At 46.3% G+C, this 21,838-nt stretch overlaps 1 protein-coding gene across 1 annotated transcript in view; it reads left to right on the plus strand.

The window, feature by feature from the left end:
- Window positions 1–552: 552 nt before the first annotated feature.
- Window positions 553–21,838, plus strand: part of ROR1 (receptor tyrosine kinase like orphan receptor 1) — a 162,423-nt gene continuing 141,137 nt past the window's right edge. The window contains exon 1 of the mRNA XM_054638390.2: window positions 553–719. Coding sequence (XP_054494365.2) covers window positions 617–719 — 103 coding nt within the window. The 5' untranslated portion in view covers window positions 553–616. The remainder of the gene's footprint in view (window positions 720–21,838) is intronic.

Consider the following 21,838-nt stretch of genomic DNA (forward strand, 5'->3'; position numbering starts at 1 on the left):
CCTTAGAAGGGAACGCGACAATCCCGCAGGGACCGACCCTGGGGAAGGGAACGCGACATCCCCGCAGGGACCGACCCTGGGGAAGAGAACGCGACAATCCCGCAGGGACCGACCCTCGGGAAGGGAACGCGACAATCCCGCAGGAGCTGTCCCTGGGGAAGGGAATGCGACCATCCCGCAGGGACTGTCCCTCAGAAGGGAACGCGACCATCCTGCAGGGTCTGTCCCTCAGAAGGGAACGCGACAATCCCGCAGGGACCGACTCTTGAAAAGGGAACGCGACCATCCCGCAGGAACTGTCCCTCAGAAGGGAACGCGACAATCCCGCAGGGACCGACCCTAAGGATGGGAACGCGACATCCCCGCACCGCCGCCCTCACAGCTCTGAGGGGCGGCTCTGAGGGCGGACAAAATGGCGGCGGCGGGCGGCGCGGGCGGCCGCGCGGGGGCGCTGCGGGGCCGGGCAGCGCTGACAGCGGGCCGGGCTGAGGGCGGCGGGCCCGGCCCCGCTCCCTCCCCGCCCGCGCCGCCTTCCCCGCCCGCCCGCCCGCCGGCACAGCGCGGGACGGAGGAGCGGCGGCCCCGCGGTGGATGCGGGAGCAGCGCCGGCTCAGGAATGCAGCAGCCGGGCGGCGCGGACGGGAGCCTCCCGCTGCTGCTGCCGCTGCTGCTGCTGCTGCGAGCGGGGAGCCGCGCCGAGCCCGGGGACGCCACGCAAGGTAAGGGGGACAGGACAGGGCGGGCGGTGGTCCCGGCCGGGATGAGGGAGAGCAGCCGGGCCGGCACCGAGGGGAGCCCCGCGCCGCCTCCCGTTAACCAGCGCGGGGTTTTATGCTCGGTCCGTGTTTAATTGCTTCGTAAAAAAGCTCTTTCCAAGTGTTGGGGCCGGTGAGCGTTCCCAGCGCAAGCATTGCCAGGCGGTCCCGCTTTGCGGTCCGTGATTGATGGTGCCCGAGGTGTGTTACCGCACTGGGGACTCGGCCCTCGGATCCGCTCTCAGTGCCTGTTTCGCCGTCCCACCCGCTTTGTACTCCTAAAAAATGTTTATTTATTTATCTGTTTATTTATTTGCAACCAAAAAAAGCGTCTCCGCTTTGCTTTTAGAGAGTGATATTTATCCCGCGATCCTTCTGCTCTATCAAGGTCCTGACTCCAGCCTTTTTGCGAGGGATTTATGTGTAAAACATAGCGTAGCCCAGGCATAAAGGGACCTTGGATCTGGGATAGCTGGAATTGGAAAAAGCCTGATTCCTTCAGGCCAAGTCAGTAAAAAGTGAGCAGTGTTTTTGGACGCCTGCATGAGAATTTCAGTGAGAGTTGGATGTACGTGAGCTCCGGCTCCTCCAGAGTGGTTTGTGGTGGGTACTTCACTCACAACCCACCTCGGAGAAGTGCTGCTTGATAATATGCCTGCATTTAATAGTTAAAGAAGTGAAAAAAGTGAATGCCAAAGAGAGAAAGTTGATGGGAGAAGCCAAAATTGTAAATACTGTGGGATAACTGCCTTTAAAAATGTGCTCGTAGCTAACAGATAAAACTCTCTTGTCGTGTCCCCGAGCCTGGGTTCGTGCCGCTGTCCCCGAGGATGCCGTTCCCGGCACTGTGAGAGGGAGTGGATCTCTTGGAATGACTTCCCCATGTCCCGGGAGCCTCGTGGTGCACATTCAATGGCTGAATGAGTTCTAGCTCGGGGTGGGAATTCTTCATGACATCTCAATGGGAAAATTTTCAAAAGTCGTTTTCTAGTGTCTCCAGGGAGTGCTGGCTGTGCTTAACAAATAGCTGTATTTTTTAAAGGGGCAAAAAAAGCTATTTCCCCCCCCTGGTTTTTCAGATAGTTTCAAAGCTTTAGGGCAATACAAGTTTTTTGGGTTTTTTTCATGTTTCAAAGAGCCTGGAAGGGAAAAATAAAACCCCATTAACATAAAGCAACTGATCACATTGGGTCTGAAACAGACAATTGCTTATTTTCTGTGCATTCTGCTGGGAAGTACCTATCAGAGATTGAATTCACCTTTATGTGAATATATTCATATTATGTAATTATAAAAATTAACATGTGAATATATGAATATTGTCATTATATCTTAATGTAATCATTACAGTACAGCTCATGTAGTACAAGTTACACCAAGATGGGTTTCAGCTCGATATAAGAAAGTGTTTTTTTATAGTGAGAACAATAATTCACTGGAATTACCACCCCAGGGATGTGGTGGAATCCTCGTGGCTGGAGGTTTCCAAGGTAAGAGTGGATAATCCCAGCCAGGCTCCCTTTCCCACAAAAGGCTGGACCAGGTGATGCTTCCAGTTCCCTTCCAGCCTGGACTGTGATCTGTGATTATGTACAGTTACTTTCCACAGTGAAGTATTTCCTGTATTTTGAATAATATCTTTGGCAAATGCTTACAGCGTGGATTCATGGGCAGATCAAGTGATTTATTTCTTTTTCATAGATAGACATCTATTACATGTTCAACCACATACTAGGTTTTGTGGAAGAATAAGGGAACCTGAACATCCAACACCAATTAAAAAAACCAAACAAAGATAAAAGCCTGTTCTAAAATGTTTTACAGCTTTCTTTAAGGTGACTGTAGTGGGTGGGTAAATAGAATTTGCTCTATCAGAAACCCAGCCCAGATGGAATCTTCAGTCCCTACCCTTTAACCCTGACATGTTCAGAAAGAGAATGAGGACCCCTGTCTCCTGCTGCTGCCTTTTTGTCCATGACCTTTCCTCGTAGGGAGCAAAAAGCAACCCCAGAAGCTTTGTCCATTCACTGCCTTTAGGGTGCCCAGGGGCTGGCCCGAGCGTTCCAAATGAAACCACAAAGTTAATGTCAATTTAAGGAACAGCACCTCTCCAGCTTGGATGTTTCCTGCAGCATGTGGCTCTGGATATTCCCGGTTCAGCTCGATTATTGTTCTTCCAGATCGTGGAACTTTGTGAGGAGTCACAATGAAAGAAGTGTGAGTAATAGAAAAACATTTTAAAAGCTTGGAGTAAACCCACAGATCTCGAGATTGTGTTTTAGATTGTAGGGGTGCTGCTGATTTCCTTGAAAGTTGTGAGATAAAGTTCCACAGCTCTTGATTAGTCCCTGTGGTTAATTGTTTCATCCCTGGGTCACGGGCTGCTGCTTCAGCCTATCCAGGAATGAGTTTTAAAACAAACAAAATGCTTTTGTTGCCTTAAGCCTCTAAGAGGATGAGGGTAGATGTCACTGTTTGAGGTTGTAGCCTTGTATTTCTTGACAAAAGTGGCTTGAAGTAGCAGCAAATTATCTTCAGGACATCGTTTCTTTGTTTCCATAATTAACTTCTACTGAAACTGCTGTGTTAATTACGTCCTCGCCGGGATTTAAAGTGTTGCAAATGAGAGTTAGGCAGGGGAGTATTTTAAAGCTTGTGTATGGATTTAAGTAGGCAAAGAGAGGGGGAGAAAAGGGTTTCCCTGAGGTGTGACACTGGATCCTGCTCTTTAGAAACAGATGTAGAAATCCAGCAGTCTGCTGGGACTCCAAAGAGCACCTCAGAGCTGAAAACTCTTTTTAAAAATCTCTAACTAAATGCAGCTGCTTTACACACAGCGATTGTCTTGCAAGCCAGAAGCAAAGTTAACTCAGACAAAAGAAAAAGTGCAAACCTTCCTTCCCCAAGCCCTGGCAACAAAAATCCAGAGAACCCCTCAGTACTCCTGCACTGCAAGCTGGCTGTCGTTGTGTGCAGCGTTGTGTCTCCAGAAGCCGGAGTTGTTTGTCCGAGGTGTTTTCTGCTGCCTGCCTGTGCTCTCCCTTGGGTGGGTGTCCCGGAGCTGCTGCTGGCACAGCTGGAGAGTCTCACACGGGCCGGGCCGAGGTGCAGCTCTCACACCCAGCCTGCATTGTGACACGCTCCCCCGTATCCCGGTACTTAAACGAGCAGCAAATCCGCTTCTTTTGCTCTTAAGGTGCTGTCTTTGATCCAGGTTCCTGCTTTTAAAAATGAGCAAACCCCGTGCTGTGTCTGGAAAGCAGCTCCCCAAAGCTGAACTCAAAGAAATTCTGGGTTTGCCCCAGCCCCAAAGGGTTGAATAATGAAGGGACTTTGCAGGGCTTCTCTTGTTTCTTTTTCATTGGAATCAAGGAGATATTGAAAGTCAACGAATCTGCACATTTATAAATGGAACAGCAGTGAAATGAGTAAATGAGAGCAGTTGTCAACGATTCTTTGTAAATAACAACAAAATGCTGCTGTTAGCTGAGGATGCTTCTGTGGTTTCACATCCTTTATGATGAAGTGCTTTACAATTCCTGAAATTCTACATTTGCTGTAAAGTTTCATTTGGTCAGGTGCTGCAGAGGAAGTTACAGATTTTTGGTTGATTTTTTTTTCCTGTCTGTTTACAAGCAGAGTCACTGCTGTCCTTGCTGGGAGTGTGGCATGTGAGAGGCTTGGACACGTTTAATGTCATTGAATTGGGGCTACACTGTGAAGTTTGCCAAGGTGGAAAAATTAATCATTTCAGCTTAAATATATACCTATGTTATACTAGTGTGTGGCGTGATGATAAAGCTCTAAATATTGCTATTATTTAATAGTGAAGTTCTTTGAAGTCTGCCAGGGAATAGAATGTAAAAGAAAAGAACTTGCCTATATTTGGACTCTAGTGCAGTGCAATATTGAAAATGGTGCTCTGCCAAAGTCAGGCAGCTTGGGGAAAAGAAGTAGCTTGAGAAAGGAACCCTTTAGTGAGGAAAGCAATAACCTCAGCCTGTTCCATGCCAGCATCCCAGTGTGAGGCAGATTGCTTTCCAGGATCTCCTCCTGAAGTGGAGACACTGCAGTGCCACTGGTTCCAAGTAAATCTGCAGGGCAGGAGATGAAAGGAAGAGCTTGTGGAAAGAATCCCATGGTTCCTGTTGGTGGGATGGACACAGATTTGGAGGATGATTGTCAGGTAGGATTCCTGAGGAAATGATGGTGCAGAGTGGTCACCAAGAGGAGCAGAGGGCATGGGGGAGGGACTGCCAGGGATAAATGGGCTGTGGGGCCAGGGCTGTGTGTGCAGAGCTGCCCTTTCTCTGCTGGTTCACTCCATGGAGCTCACACCCCGGGCAGGAGCAGGAGAAAGCTCAGGTCGAGGCTGCTTTGCTGCTTCTCCAAGTTCCATGGGGTTTTTGGGCTTGATACCCTGTTGGAACAAACCCCTCTGGAGAGCTGAGTGGGGTCTGGCTGATCAGAGAGGGTAAAGGACAGCACAGAATGGTCCTGCAGGACATGTCCTGGGTCATGGTGCTGGTGGGAACTGGCTGCTGTGTCCCTCTTGGCTGGGATGTGCCAATTTGGGGGTGCTGGTCCAGGCCTGGCTTAACCCACCCTGGCTTAGCCCAGCTGAGATTTTCTGATCTCTTTGCTCTTGTTACCAGTGGCTCTGGGAAATGGCTGAGGCTGTCAGGGCAGGTTTGGGCTGGCTATCAGGAAAAAGGCTCTTCCCCCAGAGGGTGTTTAGGCACCACACAGGCTCCCCAGGGAATGGGCACAGCCCCAAGGCTGCCAGAGCCCCAGGAGCATTCGGACAACGCTCTCAGGAACAGGGTGGGATTGTTGGGGTGTCTGTGCAGGGCCAGCAGTTGGACTGGATGAACCTTTGGGGGCCCTTCCAGCTCAGGATTCTGTGATTCTATGATGTCACATTGGAGACAGGAATCCTGGGCGTATTTATCATGCCCTGGGAATGTTGAAGGCAGAGAAAATCTGTCTGCTTTTTGTGTCACAGAAAGCTAAAAAATAACAAACAAGGCAAGTCCCTGTGTGTACAGGCAGCCAGTGTCCCCAGGAGCTGGAGCAGAAGTGCTGGGGACTTTGTGCAGATGTTCCATGGTCTCTGCAAGCCTTGCTGATGCTCTGGGCTGTGCAGAGATGTGCTTTCACTCACTCACAGATATTTGGGACTAGCTTTAAGTTAGGACTTTGCCATCCCAATATGCACTGGGAAGGTTTCATAACTGGGTGAGTTCTTGAGAAAAGTTCCTGCAGGCTCTGGGGGAAGCCTGCATTTTATTAAAAGCTTTCTTTCAAGCTGCTCAGGTCATATGCTGAAACTGATACAGCACAAGGGCTTCCTGTGACCTTCTGCTCCTTCCCTCCCAGGGCTGTCCCCCTGTCCCGTTCCCAGATGCTCTGTCTGTCTGCTGCTCAGCCCTGAACATCTGCTCCAGGCAGATCCAGGAAGGAGCTGGAATGGTGGAGCTGGAGCAGCAGCAGGCCATGGGAAATGGAGAGATCAGAGATAAGCCAGGGAAAAATGCTTTGTAACCTCCTCACACATTCCCTCCAGAGACTTGCAATGGAGCAGGGGGTGCTTTTCCTACCCTGGGAACTCGAGGCTGCCTCTGGAAGGATGTGCTCTTCCACAGCCACAGTGGGGATGCTCCTCTGCAAGGCTGGTCTGGCGGCTCAGTCCCTCCTGAAGATGCTAAGCTGAGCTTTAAAGGAGGGAGGGTGTCAATGTAATGAGCTGCCTGGGGCTGTCCATGCTGTGCCTGGTCCATACAGAACACCATGGCTGCTCCTGCACAGCAGGAACATGTGCTGGACAAGGAGGGATTGGGATCTGGGTGGCTTTAATTTCAACATTCCTGAGGGCCTTTACCTCTTACCATGTTGCCATCTGCTCCTGTGGAACATTTAAGGTATAGAGGGGGTTTGTTCTCTCTCTGCATTCAGCTCCAGTCATTCAGTCCTCAAAGATAAGTGTGACTGTGAGCACACAGGGGTCCCAGGAACACACAAGCTTGGGCAGACAATAAAAAAATAAAATCAGTGTTAGAACTAAGACTAGACCTGGTTTTCCTCAAATGAGGTCCTCTTTGCAGAACCTCTGCCAACCTTTCTCCTCCTGGAGAGGAATGATCCTGGCTGTACAGGGAATATCTCACCTGTGGCACCTCTGGGAGTTCATGTGTGTCTGAGCCCTGTGCAGGCTGCACTGTATTTACAACAGCTCTTGCCTCTCCCAGTTTTTCCTGTAAGGGGTCAGTTATCATGGGTGAGCATCTCTTCTCCAAAATGAACTTGGCTGCCAATGAAAGGAAGTGTCTTTATAATTGTTTTGTTTACTCTGAAGTACTTGATGTGCTGTATAAGTAACAAGCGTTCCGCGCCTTTTCATTTTTAATTCTTTTTTGTAGATGCTAATTATTCATTCCATATGTTTGGATTTTTCTTTATAAAACACATTATCTCTCTGTGAATTTCATGAAGATCTGGAGCACGATGGAGACATCTCTTTTTCTCCAGAACGTGCTGAGTGGAGAGAGCACCACGTTGAGCTCTGCTTTCAGTGAGTTTCACCTACAGTGACAAGAGGACGTTTCATTCCCAGCTGATTGTCAGGAAGATGGATTTATATCATGAAATGCTTTCAGGAGGCCAGGGAAGGCCTCGTGGGGGACCTTTGCTTCTGCCTGCTGGCATCTCTGAGGCTGAAACACTTCATGCTCACCAGAGGATGTTTCTGAACTGAGGGCCCCTGACTTTTACATTCACTTTTCTTGGCAGCCTGACAGAGCCCAAGTCTGGCAACCTTTGTAAGTGAGATGCAACAAGCCTCGCTTATTTCAGAGCTATTGCTCTGTCACTGTGTTTTTAATTTACTGTAATTCAATAACTGACACAATGCTGGACTAAATAAATGGGCTGTGAACATTCTCATAGACCTTGGGCGTCCAGCTCAGGGCAAGATTTAGCTTTTAATTAACACTGTCCATGAGATTTATTGTTAAAATCGCATCCTTTTAAAGAAGTCAATCTGAAGTTGATTAAGAGATGAATAATTGAAACCTGCTGTGGGATAACAGAGTGCATTCTAGTGGATGCAGCAGTGGAGCACCACTGGAGCTCCAAACCCCTTTTCTCCCAAGTTCTGGGTCATTCCCATAAGCTGGATGTTGTCATTATCTTTTCTGTGCAGGATTTGTTGCTCTGTGTTGAAAAAAAAAAAAGTGTTTTTCAATATATTAAGAACAGCAGCATTTTACCTGTGTATAAACTGCATTCTTAGTACAGCAAAGAGCTTTAGGAAGGCCTTGGGACACCCTGGTAAAAACCCTTAAAGGGTTTTTTGCTTCTTTCACTCCCCTCTGCTACACAAATTCTCCAAAAAAGAGGCCCAGACAAGGGAAGAAGCTGTAAAGGCATCCTCTCACTGTAGGAGAATCTTATTAGCAAAATTATATTTCATCAGGGATTAAAAGAAAATACTGACCTGATTTTCTTGTGTTCTATAGGGAGGGATGGTATCTGATTTGCCCTTCTCCTTTTGAGAGCCTGTTTGTAGGATGTGATTTATGTTCTTGCATTCTGTTTGTGATTGATCTTTCTTTAAATCCTAATGAGTATTTCTGACCCCCGAGCAGCAGTAAAATGTTCACAAACTTGAGAGTATTTTATGTGCAGAACTTACACAATTTTCTCTTAAAATCTGTTGTATTTTACTTTTTCCAGCAACAAATATGGTCCTGATATGAGGAGCTATGTGCCCAACCCCTCTCATTTCAGGCTGCAAACCTCCAGGGAATGTCAATATCAATATTTTGTTGGTTGAGCTGTTCAGAGTGAGACAAATTAGGTTGGGCACTGGGTGAACTGGGCCATTCCTTCCTTCCTGAGCTGGTTTCACTGGGGAGCCACATTTGGCACTGATCACACTTGTGGCTCTGCTTTCAACATTTCTGTAGGTCCTAATGGTTCTGGGGAGGTTCTTTGATTTGTCTTGAAAACGTCAAGAGCTGAGAGTTGGTACTGGGGGAAAGAGAAAAAGGTGGTCTCAGGGTTGATAGCAGGACAGAGAATTTTCAGGGAATTCATGCAATAAAGGAGAGACCACCTGCAAATGACAGCTTTTCCTTGCCATGAGGCCTTTGTAGGGTAACAATATCTCCTGGTCAAAGTGACTGCTGTAAGCAGGGCACCTTTACATGGATTTTTGGGAATCTGAACATTTGAGGTTGCTCTGTTGAGTTTATGGGTTGTGTTTGGTTCCCTCGTCCAGGAGAGAAGACTCAGTCCTGCTCAGTTCTCTCATCCAAGGTCATTCTGAAGGCTGGGTGAATTTTTTGGGCTCATATTTTTTGTGGAGTACCTCTGGTACAGCCAATTTAACAAATCCATGGTTAGCTCTAAAGCAATCCCCTTTTCCAGAAAGTTTTGACAGAATGCAGCAGCAAAGTCTTAACTGGAGTTTTCTGTGTCAGTAAATGAGTGAGGCCTCAGGCACCACAGCCCATCCAGCAGGGTCACAGCAGGGACAGCAATGCTGGCACTGCCTCTGCTTTGGGGAAATCAGAGTTCAGGCTCCTGCACAGGTCTGTACATCAGGTGGTGTTTATTTTGGTGTCAGCTCTCCAGAAATCCCCTCCCCAAAGCCTGTAATTGTCGGATGTTCTGTTATCCCATTCCTGCTGCCAGTTATTATCTCCTGAGATTATCGAGGGTAACTTCACCTGGGCTAATTGTAATAACTGACAAGGCCTGAGGGCAAGAATTCTGTCTCAGCAGTGCAAGGGGGATTAGGTGTGTGTATATTCCATGTAATTTCTGAGAGGTGTCTATGTACAGAGCTGTCAGGAGAACTGTAAAATCATTTGAAATGTTGCAAGGGATGGATGTGTGGTGATGGGAGGCTCAACTTTCTTCAGCTTTTGTTGCATTATCCCACTGAAGTGAATTTTATAGGCTTTTTTCTGCCCTTCCTGTGTAAGCTGGTATCAGGCTCCTTGAGGAGGCACTTATGTTCTTGAAGGATTATTGTGCTAATTTAGCTTTCATTTCATCAGGTATCAAGGCTTGATTTTATCCTGCTGTTTGTTGCTCTGTTCTTACTGGGAATTACTGACACCAGAGATGTTGGGGATTACACTGAAGATGACTGAGGTGCAGCAGGGAAATGGAAAACAGTTTTTGATCTCTACTTGCTTTGCTGTCCTCAAGATCCTACAAGATCCTAAAGACCTTGGTTATGGCTGAGTCACTCAGCAGTGCTGATTAAGACAGTCAATCTGAGCAGCAGAGCCTGACAGATTTTCTGCCAGCATCCTTTAGAGGATGCATGTAATGAATCTTTCAGTAACTTTAGTGGGCAGTTGCTTTCAGCCAGCTGAAGTATTTCCTGTGTAAAGGAAGGCAGACTTTCCACGTGAAAGTCACGATGTGCCCACCCCTGGTGTGGGATATTATTGCCTTAAAAGAGCTCCAGAGAATGAACTCAGTCCTGCTAATGATGGCACTTGTCACCAGTACACAAACAAAGTACGCTGAAAATTTGTTTGGATAGATTTTCCTTATTTTTAGACTGAAATCCACTTTTTTTTCCCCTTTGAAAATGCTTTTGCTGGTTTGTTTCCAGACACAATTCAAACACAGAATGGGAATATTTTATCCTGAAAAACAGAGAAGTGCAGTTCCTCTCAGGGACATTGTTGGACTCAAAGTACACGTGGTGCTTAAAGAAATGGGAGAAATATTTTGTACTGCTACAACTCCTGAGTGTTCCCAGCATCTCTGGTATCCAAATGGACCATCCTAAACTGGGATGCTTTTTGTCCTCTGGGTTTTTGTCCACTGGGGTGGTTCTTATCCTGTGGGGTTTTTGTCCACTGGGGTGGTTCTTATCCTGCGGGGTTTTGTCCACTGGGGTGGTTCTTATCCTGTGTGGTTTTTGTCCACTGGGGTGGTTCTTATCCGGTGGGGTTTTTGTCCACTGGGGTGGTTCTTATCCGGTGGGGTTTTTGTCCACTGGGGTGGTTCTTATCCGGTGGGGTTTTGTCCACTGGGATGGTTTTTGTCCACTGGGATGGTTTTTGTCCTGTGGGTTTTTGCCCACTGGGGTGGTTTTTATCCTGTTTCCCATAGGTTTCTCCTACAGGTTTCTTTCCTGTTTCCCACATGGTTTTGCCCACTGGGGTGGTTTTTATCCTGTGGGTTTCTCTCCTGTGGGTTTTTGCCCACTGGGATGGTTTTGTCCTGTGGGGTTTTGCCCACTGGGATGGTTTTTGTCCTGTGGGGTTTTGCCCACTGGGATGGTTTTTCTCCACTGGGATGGTTTTGTCCTGTGGGGTTGTGCCCACTGGATGGTTTTTATCCTGTGGGTTTCTCTCCTGTGGGTTTTTGCCCAGTGGGGTGGTTCTTATCCTGTGGGGTTTTGCCCACTGGGATGGTTTTTCTCCACTGGGATGGTTTTGTCCTGTGGTGTTTTGCCCACTGGGATGGTTTTTGTCCTGTGGGGTTTTGCCCACTGGGGTGGTTTTTATCCTGTGGGTTTCTCTCCTGTGGGTTTTTGCCCACTGGGATGGTTTTTCTCCACTGGGATGGTTTTGTCCTGTGGGTATTTGCCCTCTGGGATGGTTTTTGTCCTGGGGTTGTGCCTTGCCCCTTCCCAGAGCTGGGGAATGGCCTGTGCAGAAGGTGTGAAGCTGGAATCCTTGGAGCCCTGGGGCAGGATGCAGTGCTGCCTTTGCTCCCTGCTCCAAAGGCCAGGGGAGCAGGGATGGTTTGATGGGGCTGTGATGAGGGCTGGCTCCTTGCAGGGGTCAAAGATGAGTGCACTTCAGCTCTGGGCTGCTCTTCCAGGGCTGGCCCAGGGAAGGACAAACCAGGCTCTGCAGACAGGAAAAACGCTGCTCAGGGGGGGGATTGGATTTCTCCAAACAAAATATTATCCAAAAATATTCACGGGGTTCAAACGAGCAGCCAAATGCAAATGGTTGCACTTTTTGTTCCATATATGTTCTCAGGCTCTCTAGCAACCCTAATGATAATATCCCAATTCTTCCTCCAAAAATGTGCACAAAAGGTATCTCATTTGGCTACTAATAAATCAGTTCAATCCTAATGAAAATACACTGTTTCTGTGAGGAATATTTCTCAGACTGAACGTGAAACTCGAAATAATTTCCAAATTTTAACTCCATTTGTGTGTCAGGAAAACATTTGCAGTACTTGGTGAAAGCTGCTGCAACTTGAGACAGTATTTGTTCTTGGAACCTATATTTAATAATTTCTTGTGCATTTAAAGGAGAGCAATAGTTCTCTGAGCAAGAACTTTTCACATTTTGGAGGAATATAAAGATAAAAAAGGAAATGTTTAATGCTGTGCTTTTAAACTTTGACTGGGAAGCAACTCCTATTTCAGTCTCTTACGTGGCTTTTTTGGCTTTTATTACTTTTTCATCACTGCACAGAGTTATGAAATGAGTGATTTTTGTATATGTAGAGAAAGGATTTTATAATCTTCAGGATTTTTCCGTTTTGCCTGAATTTATCAAACATTTGTTCAGATGAAGTGAAAGTGGAGGCAGCTTCAAGTGTCTCCTTCCTGTTGCACAGAGCTTGATCCTTTCTGAGTTGTGCAGAATTTCCCAGTTTGAGCCAAACTAGGAAACATTTCAGATACTTTGTGCTCATTCATCTTTGGTGTTTGGGATTTGGGACTTGGGTGGTTTATTTTGGACACCAGCCCAGGTGAAAATGTGCTGGAAAAGGGGTGCACCTGGCAGGGGAGGGTCTGGCAGCCCTTTCTGGCCTGCACCAACACTTTCTGCCCTGGGCCAGTTCTAATCCAAGTTATTTCTGGGGCTCCCAGCTCATTTCTGGATCCTGGGGTGCCTGAAGATGCAGGAGGATCACCTCTGCAGTAAATATTTGGAAGTTCACTTTTACTGCCTGCTTGCTAGGGTGGGGTTTTTTGGTTATTTTGGTTATTTTCTTGTGTTTTAATGACAAACTTGCCCTCTGTGGCACCGAGCTGGTGGAGCTTTGGAGGGCAAACGTTGTGCACTGAACTTTGGGATGTGCTGTGCCTTTGGTAAAAGGCTGGCTCAGAAATGCTGGGGGGTTTGAAATGCTTTGGTAAAAGGCTGGCTCAGAAATGCTTGGGGCTCATCCCACGGTGCTTTTCCACTCCCATCCCTGGGGAGGAGCAGGGCCCACTCTGGACTGTGCCTCTGAGCTGCTCTGCTGGATCATTCCTATGGGCAAGTCAAGGTCTGGGGGTTCTTTGGGTTTCAGTGGATTCTTGTGGCAGTCAGTAACTGCTTCCATGTTTTCTATTAACATCTCTTTCATTTTGGGAATCTGCTTTGCTTAATTGGATCTTTAAAGTCACAGGAGGATATTTTGACCAAACCTGTTCCTCCTTACACTCCAGTAAATTCAGAATAAATGCATCCTGTACCCATTGCTGGTAATGAATTGTTAGAGAGTCCATGATAAATGCTCCATCACATACTTTGCATGCATTTTATTTTTAAAAATTCAGTTTAAATGCATTTTTTGTACAGATGGAGCAGTTAGAGGTTTACCTGAAGCCCCTGATGTGGTGTTAGAGATGTGGGGTACTTCAGCCCTTACATGCACATGATGAAGAGCAGAGAAACACAAGCCATGAAGTCCTGCAGCAGTGCCAGCTCCTCAGTTGGTTTGTGTTTCTTAGCAGATGCTTCTTCTTTAATCTGGGGAGAGATTGGTGCATTCTCCACAGAGGGGCTGATTTACCAAGAGATGCAATCAATTTGTTTCCAAGCACAGACATGTCTGGGCTAATACAACACAGGCACACCAATAACAATGCAGTTTTTAATGCTTTCTTCTTCTTTTCCATTTTTTACTGACTCGGGTTATTAAAAAAAATCAAAAAAATCCACTTTAATTTTCAGGGGAGAAGGTACTGGGGAGCAGGGTTACAGATGTTCACATGCCCAGACCTTGTAGGGCTTTTAACAAATGAAAAATCTGCAATATTATTTGCCATGGCAGCTGCAATGATTGACCAGTTTTTTCTTTCAGAAACTTTGTTTATATTAGAAGCTTTATATCTCAAATAAAATTAGTTTTATGTGAAGGGGAACTACACTGGTGATGATTTTGTTTAGGAAATAATGTCAACACCCCAAAGGATTTCTGGTCTTTGATTTTTCCAGTGTCCAATGGAAGCCTTGGGTAGGGGCTGAATAATGTCTGGTTCTGACTCCTGTTGCAGCACACAGAGAATGTCTTGACAGCTTCCAAACCAATAATATCTTACTTATGTTTCAATAGATGAATAACAGCCCAGCCTTTCTAGAGATTAACTTGCTGTAATGCAGTTCTGTAACATGCTGCAGCCAGATGAATGGAAACCCTTCAGCATTTGGAAGAGCAGGAATACATCCCTTTTATAAATGTGTGCTGGAGCAGGGATGTGCAGGCACATTGTTTCACTGAGCCACACTTGTGTTCTTTTAATTAAGAGGTGCAGTTAGCAGAGCACATGATACTCCTTCCTCCTCATGCTGTTTCTTTCCTCTTTTCTGATCTCTGCTCTCCAGTGTGGTTTTTCTTCTTCACGGTCCTTGGGAGTCTTGTTTTTCCAAAGGGATCCCCTGCTGACTGTTCTGAGGTCTGTTCAAGCAGTTTCTGCAGCTCTGCTTTGAAAAAAAGTTGTTCCCTTTGATTGCTGCAATCCTTCCTCTGCTGTCTGTTGGTGAGTTTGTGGTGCAGAGATGGGGAGGAGGCCCAAGAGCTGCTGGTGCTTCTCTGTCCCTCTGCCGTGGTGCTGCCTCGTGCCTGGGGTGTCCCTGGGGTCCCTGCGCTGTCCCCGAGGCTGGGGGCTGTGACAATGGCAGCAAGGAGAGGCTGGAGGGAGGCTGCTCTGGGCAAGGCTGGAAAAGGGCACTGCTGCACATTCTCCTGTGCCAGGGCCTGGTGTTTCATCAGCCACAGCGAGGAGTGAGAACTCCTCCTGCTGATCTTCCTCCCCAGGCAGTGGCTGTGGGGAGGGAAAACACCTCCAGCTCTTACCTCCTCTGGAGCTGTTTACTTATTAATTGCTTGAGAGTATTTAATTTTTTTTTTTGTTTAAGAGGTTATTGATTTATTGAAACGGGTTGATTTGCTTTCTATGATAACTTTAGAATGGTAGGTGATGTTGTGGTTTCTATCAAAAACTTTTCTCTTTGCTCCCCTCTGAGACAACACATCTCTCTTATACTGGGATGGGCTTTTTTACTGTGAAGGGATGGAGGTTGTTGTTTTGTTGATTTCCCCTTTCCTATCAGCTCCCTTTGCCCCACTTTGCCTTTTTTCTTCTGTTGCCAGTGAATGGTGCTAATTTACTCTTGTCTCGAGGAAATTTTTGAAAATAGCAGAAAAGTCCCCTTTGCATGTAGGATCTGCTGGATCCTAGGTGGCTGTGGTGGCAGAATCTCAGTGCTCAAACTGGGGACATCTGTGTTTGTTCAAGGAACACCAGGGGATGCAGCGGATGGGAAAGAGATGAAGTTTGCTGAGGCACCGGGAACTGGCAGGATAACTCAAAGAAAGTGTTCAATAACAATCCCTGCTCAAGGCCCCAGTCCAGCAGAGCACTTACCCCTAGGCTGGGACTGTAAACAGTGCAGAGATTTAAGCGGGCCCAGCTCTGTGTTTAAAGTTAGATCCCGCCTGAGCGCCTTCCTGGAGCAGCGCCTAAGAGACTGAGACTCGGGGTTGTTTTTCATTTACACCCCTGAGCCTTGAAAGTGAGACCTGACTTAGTGCTTGTGTGGGGCACCCAAGAGCTCACTGAGGCTTTTTAGGGCTCTGCCCCTGCTGCTTTTCCTGCCACTTGCAAATGTGCTGCTTTTTCCTGGCCTGTTTTCCTGCTCCAAGCCCAATGACTTCTGCAGAATGGGAATCTGAAAGATGCAAATCACTGCATGCCAGGGCAGTGCTGTCACTGGTCATGTTTTCCACGGGCCTCAACCCAGCCTGTGTGGTGGAAGAGCAGAAGGAGAAGGAGCAAAAAAAAAAAAAAAAGCAGTGATGTAGAGGTGTCTTTCTATTTCACTGGCATTAAATACATGCACAACTCTCAGTTTTATGTACACACACACGAAACTCAAGGTGAGGCTCGAAAATCCAAACATAGATAATCTCTTCTTGTGACTCTTCCATCCATTTTAGAAGAGTTTCTTAAGGAAATGGGATTTTTTTTCAAGCAGTTCTTTCCATATGACTTTGATTAGTGAGAGGAGCTTTCTTAGTGGGTTGATCCCACAAACTCTTTCTTTTGCAAGTTGTCTTTTACTCCAGAGGGCTGAATGCTGGCTCCAGGGAAATCTGCCCTTCAGGGAATGACTCTGCTGCACGTTTGCCATGGACTTGCAACAATCCAAGTGAAGCTGGATAATCGTGTTTACCCACCTGTGTAATGCAAGTTCAGACCCTTGAATGAAAGGCCCTACTGTGCAAAAATACAAGGTGGCACTGTGGGGGGCAGGGGGGCATTCTGTACCTGCAGCTTCAGACTCTTTACAGTCAATGTGGGCAAGGTTTCAGTCATGGAAAGGTGGAGCTGGTTTGCACTCATGGGGGGTGCAAAGGACTCATATTGGAGAACAACAAAGCAATAATATTAGAGAACAGCACGACAGCCATCACTATCTTAGTACTGGCAAAAATGTGAAAAGGATGGTTTTCTAATCCTTTAAGTGTGGAAATTGTACTGCTGCTGTTCCTGCTGAATATTCCTGTTATTGAATATAGATATTGAATATTCTGCCTGCCTCTTTCTCTCCTGGGTTGTGTCTCTGTGTGATTTCTGACTAAATGTCAGCAGCAGGGAGATGAGGGGGAGGTAGCAGAGGAAAAAGTTTCAACAGTTGGATGATGAAGAGCAGTGAAGATGAGAGTCAAATTTGCTAATCAATACTGCTTCCAGAATATAATATTTACTGTGTGTTGCACCTGTGGGGCCTGGACAAGGTTTATGGCACAGTCCAGGCTGTTCAAACTGCTGGGAAGGAGCTGGAAACTCCTTTCTCTGGAACTTGCACAGTGTAGATCTCAGTGGTGGTGATGGCAGTGGTGAAGCTCCAGTGGCTAAAATAGGAGTTTGCCTCTCCTTTCAATATATATTAAAAAAAGATGGAGAGGGACTTTTTTTCAAGGACATTCAGTGGGAGGGCAAGCGGGAACGGCTTCAAACTGAAAGACAGGAGGTTTGTGTGGATATTAGGAATAAATTCCTGGCTGGGAGGGTGGGCAGACCCTGGCACAGGGTACCCAGAGCAGCTGGGGCTGCCCCTGGATCCCTGGCAGTGCCCAAGGCCAGGCTGGATATTGGGGCTGGAGCACCTGGGACAGTGGGAGGTGTCAGGGTTGAAACAAGATGAGCTTGAAGGTTCCTCCCAGCCCAAACCAGTCCAGGATTCCATGATTCCATGATTCTGTGGGAGGAGGAAGGGTGGCCTGGAGCAGAGATTTGACCAAAAGTCACCAAACAGGTTAAAAATCAAGCCCAGGCTCTCCCAAGCCTACAGCAGCACTTTATGTGTGCTGCCCAAAACAATTCTTGAGGAGTAAATGGAAGAATATAGAAAATGATGGCATAAGCAGGAGCCCTGTTAATCTTCAGCCACGGGGGGATGTGTGTGTGCAGCACTCACTGAAGGGCCCAGAATTGTTCCTCCAGAAGCCTCAGGGCAGGAAATACACCTGACAAAGCTCTAATTTGGAGAGCTGTGTGAAACACCTTTCCATGAGGCTTTGTTTCATATTCGCTTGGCTGAATCTTCTGACACATTTTCCTCGAGCTTTACGTGCACAAACTGCATCGTTGTTTTGGAAAATGCAAGCCTGACCACTGTAAATGGGTTTATATTTCCAACAAGGCAGTTATTTAATTTCCTGTTGGAAGTCTGCAAATGTTGGCACTGTTCACTCTCTGGCAGGGAGCCAGAGGAGAGCACGGTATCATTAACAGGCTACAGCCCAGTGGAGGTTTCTTTTGGTTACATCCAAACTTTTAAGACTGGGCTATAACAAAATAGAATTTTTGGTTGAATTTCATAAAGGCAGGCAGGGAGATCAGGGAAAAGGGGGTGACAGGATGACCTCTGAGATGGGAACAGCTTTGTCCTTCCTTACCTCCTCTTGGGCTGGACTAATCCTGGTTTTGCTGCAGATTTAATCTTGCTGTGCAGTTTTGCACTAAAGCAGCTTGGAATGAAGGCTGAGGGCTAATTCTGGAATTGGCTCTTTGGGTACAAACCCATTCCCTGTGCAGTTACCTTCCTTGGGATCCATGGCACAGCCCCTGTGGAAGGACTGGGGCTCTGATGGTGACAGTGACACAACTGTGAGTCCTGGAGCCACCCAGGTGCATTCCCAAAGGATCCCTCACAGCATCCACAGGCCTGAGCTGGCTGGAAAATGCCATCTTCAGAGACAACCACTTGGAGAGCAAAGTCTTGTAAACAAAAAAGGCATTTTTGTCCAGAGTTTGTTTTAAATACCCCCACTTCAGTCAGCAGAGATGAATCAGGCTGGTTGGCTGTGAAGACACATCATTTATTTTGGGTATTTTGGGTCTGGCACAGGCTCTCTGTAGCTGATGATGCTCCAGGCAAGGCCCTTTCCCCACGTGGACCTTCTGGTGCCCCATTCCTGCTTCCCAGCTTTGCTCCTGCAATTCTCCATTTCAGTCTGGTTTGCAGTGGGGACAAACTCTTAAATCTCCAGCTTGAACTCAAGGGAGCCAACTTCATTTTCTTCTGTGAGTTTTCCACTTTGAAAGGAGCTATTTGTGGAAAACAAACGTTTAAGTGATGTGGGAGGCTCTTCATCACTTGGGAGCCTTTAAATCAGGCCTGCCTTGGGGAACAGCGTGCTCACAGCAGCACTGGGATGTGTGCAGAACCACTGGATTTAGGGAATTGTGGCATGTGTCATGCAGGGGATCAGATTTAGGATTATTGTGGTCTCTCCTAAATCTCCCATAAAGCAGTACTTGAGTGGAATCTGTTTGGATTTCCCCTGCTCTGGGCTGCTGCAGCTGCTTTTTCTCAGGGATCCAGGGATGGAAGAGGAGCTGCTCGTGCAGAAATGTGCACAATTTCTATATTAGAGTCAATATTTGCACTCACTTTGCCTGGATTAGGGGGAGCTGGAGTGGGAAGAGCTGGATGATGGAAAGCAGAAAAAGGATAAAAAGCAGGTTTTGACCACCTGTCATCCTTTGGTGTTGTTTCTTGAATGGTTTTCTTGAGGCTGATGATATGTAGCTGAGGCCATTGATATGTGTTGGATCAGAATGGGAAGTACCCAAATAAATTTTGTGTGTCAGAAATATTAGGTTGCTTTTTTTTCCCCAAGTCCTGAGAAACATGAAGTGCAGCTAAAGGAAAAGGCACATAAACCCAAAACATATAAAACATGTGAAAAATGATGTGCCTGGACTGATGCGCTGCAAAGATGTACTTTCATATTTTTGTGATAACTTATTTAATAAGATCTGGAGGTTTTCTTTTCTTTTTACTCATTTTTAAACAGATGAATGCACTTATCTGTATTTACATCATCTCCAGGCAACCCAGAGAGTGTTCTTTCCATATGCTCATGGAGCTCTCAGCAGTAATAAGTGTAGAGGGACAGGACACCCTCTGGTCCTTTACAGTTTCTTCTGGGTGTTAAATTTCATGCAGAAAATATGGTTCTTATTGCAGCTTGGCAGGCATCAGAAAAAAGCAAATCTTCTCAATGTTCCATCGAAAAGAAATACTGAGCACTCCGTTTTTATTTCTCTGGTGATAGTATCCAGAAGTGACTGATTTTTTTAGCAGCAGTTTTGATCAAGGATGCTCAGAACTGTTTACAAACAATTTTGATTTTTTTTTTTGCTGTGAGTTATGTATTTTTTTCTTCCTTTTGTAGAGGAGTACAAGTTAAATCTTGTATGAGCTCCCAAAAAAAACCCTATAGCAAGTTTGGGAATAAAAGCTGGAGATCTGCTCTTCCACATGTCTCTTTTACTGAAATTCCAAGATCAAAGCGTTTTTATTGATTTCTTTATTTGAAAGTAGTGTGGGACCTATCTAGGTGTGCCATATGGAGCCATCTCACGTACACAAATCCTTATTCCTGAGCCCAAATTCTCAACCACTGCCTCCTGCCCAGGTCCTGCCCAGTCCTGCAAAAGCCTCCTGCCCTTCCCAGTGCCCAGCTCAGTGGATTTGGGGAGGGGAGTGGGATGTTGGCAGGAAGAAATAATTATCAGTTTGCTTTTGGAGGTGGTAATTATTCAAAACTTCTCACCTTGATCAAATAAATGCATTTTGTGGCATTTCTTGAAATTGCCCAATGTGGGGTTGAAATGCTCTTTTCTCAATTATAAAATAACAAAATGCTCATAAATTTGCTGTTGTGGCTTTGGGAAGTATTTTAATGAACAATTTTGAATGATGGAGTTGAAAGTTTTTAGGAAATAGGGATGATATAAAAATATCGTGTGATAATATGATAGTTTTATATCATCCCCAATATGATAATATGATAAAAATGTGATTTGTTAGACTGAAGTTCATATCTTATGGGAAGCAAATCTGAAGAGACAAAGTATTGCAGGGACTCTGTAGTTACTTATGGAGAACATTATTATACTTTTGATTTGGGAATTCTGGGTGTGAATAAAAGAGAGAGAGAGGCCCTGGATAGGAGAGGAAAGTATTTTAAAGAGAGACCAGCATAAAAGTTTAGGATAAACACAGCAACAAAGTCAGGAAAGCTGAGGCACAGAACGGGATTGAAACCCCAAGTGATAATGAGAGGAGCAGGAGAAGAGACAGCCAGGAGAAAATGCTGACTTGTGACTCAGAGCACAGGAAATGTTCTGGAGAGTGAAACCAAAGGCTGGAATCTTTAATGCTCTTTTTTTTTTATTTTTGCACTGCTTTTGACCCTGCCCTGAAAAACCCAGCAGACACCAGGAATGCAGAGACATCAGCGCTGCAATCTCAGTCTAGAATGAGAAAAAACTCTTAGGGAATGCTTGGATAAATGAGATGCTTTAGGATTTCTCCTGTCAGCTCCTCAAGCTCTGAGGAAGTTGCTCAGCCCGGGTCAGGCCGAGGAGTGAGAGACCCTAAAAAATTGGGAAGGAAGCAAAAAAACGAGTGTGAGGATTTCAACATCAATCTGCTTAACAGCAGATAAAGTATTTGCAAGCAGCTGGGAGATAACAAGGAGATAAATAGCGAGCTGAAATGGTTTTGTCAGGCCCAAATCCTGTCCCAGCCGCCTCCTTTCCCCTGAGAGCAGCTTGTCAGGCCCTGTGGGGGACACGGTGATGTGTCTGGAGCTGCTGTAAATTGTGATGGCAGGGACAGACACGGCTGAGTGAAACTCTGAAAAGGCAGCACTGGAGGGGTTTCCATGCAGGGAAAACAGAGAACCTCTAAATAACCAAACCTGGAAAGCCTCGGGCCTGGTTCTTGTGGAGCAAACTGGGAGTGGGAGCAGCAGAGGTGCTGGAGGACGCTGGGTGGGAGGGATGGGATCAAAATGATCTGCTGTGAAATCATGTTCACTGCCCTGTGAAAATGTAAACTGTTTAATAAAGGACAGCAGGAGACAAAGTAAAGCAAAGATTACAGCCCACCCTGTCACCTTCGGGGATACCCCTTAAATACCTTTTAATTACATCAGCCTGCTGCATATTCATAGACCCTCATGCATATCCATAAACTAGCTTACATTTTCCATCAACTATTTTACATGGCCCCTCCTTGGCCTGCCTTTTTAGAGCACGTGTGTTTCCTGGCTGTGGTTTTGGCTCCTTCTCCTTATCACTTCCACTTTTTGGGCCTTGGTCTGCACTGCCTACAGAGGGTGAGTGCTGAATGTTGGCAGCTCTGTCCAGGTGTCATCCTGTGTGCACTGGATGTTATCCCATCCAAACAGGCATTTCAACACAAGCACACTGATATCAGCTATTGCACTACTGTGTCTGAGCTTAATTAACAGCAGAAATAAAAACTGTATCTTTATAACAAAGTCACTTT

This window comes from Agelaius phoeniceus, chromosome 8, assembly GCF_051311805.1.
Source record: "Agelaius phoeniceus isolate bAgePho1 chromosome 8, bAgePho1.hap1, whole genome shotgun sequence".
NCBI lineage: Eukaryota > Metazoa > Chordata > Aves > Passeriformes > Icteridae > Agelaius > Agelaius phoeniceus.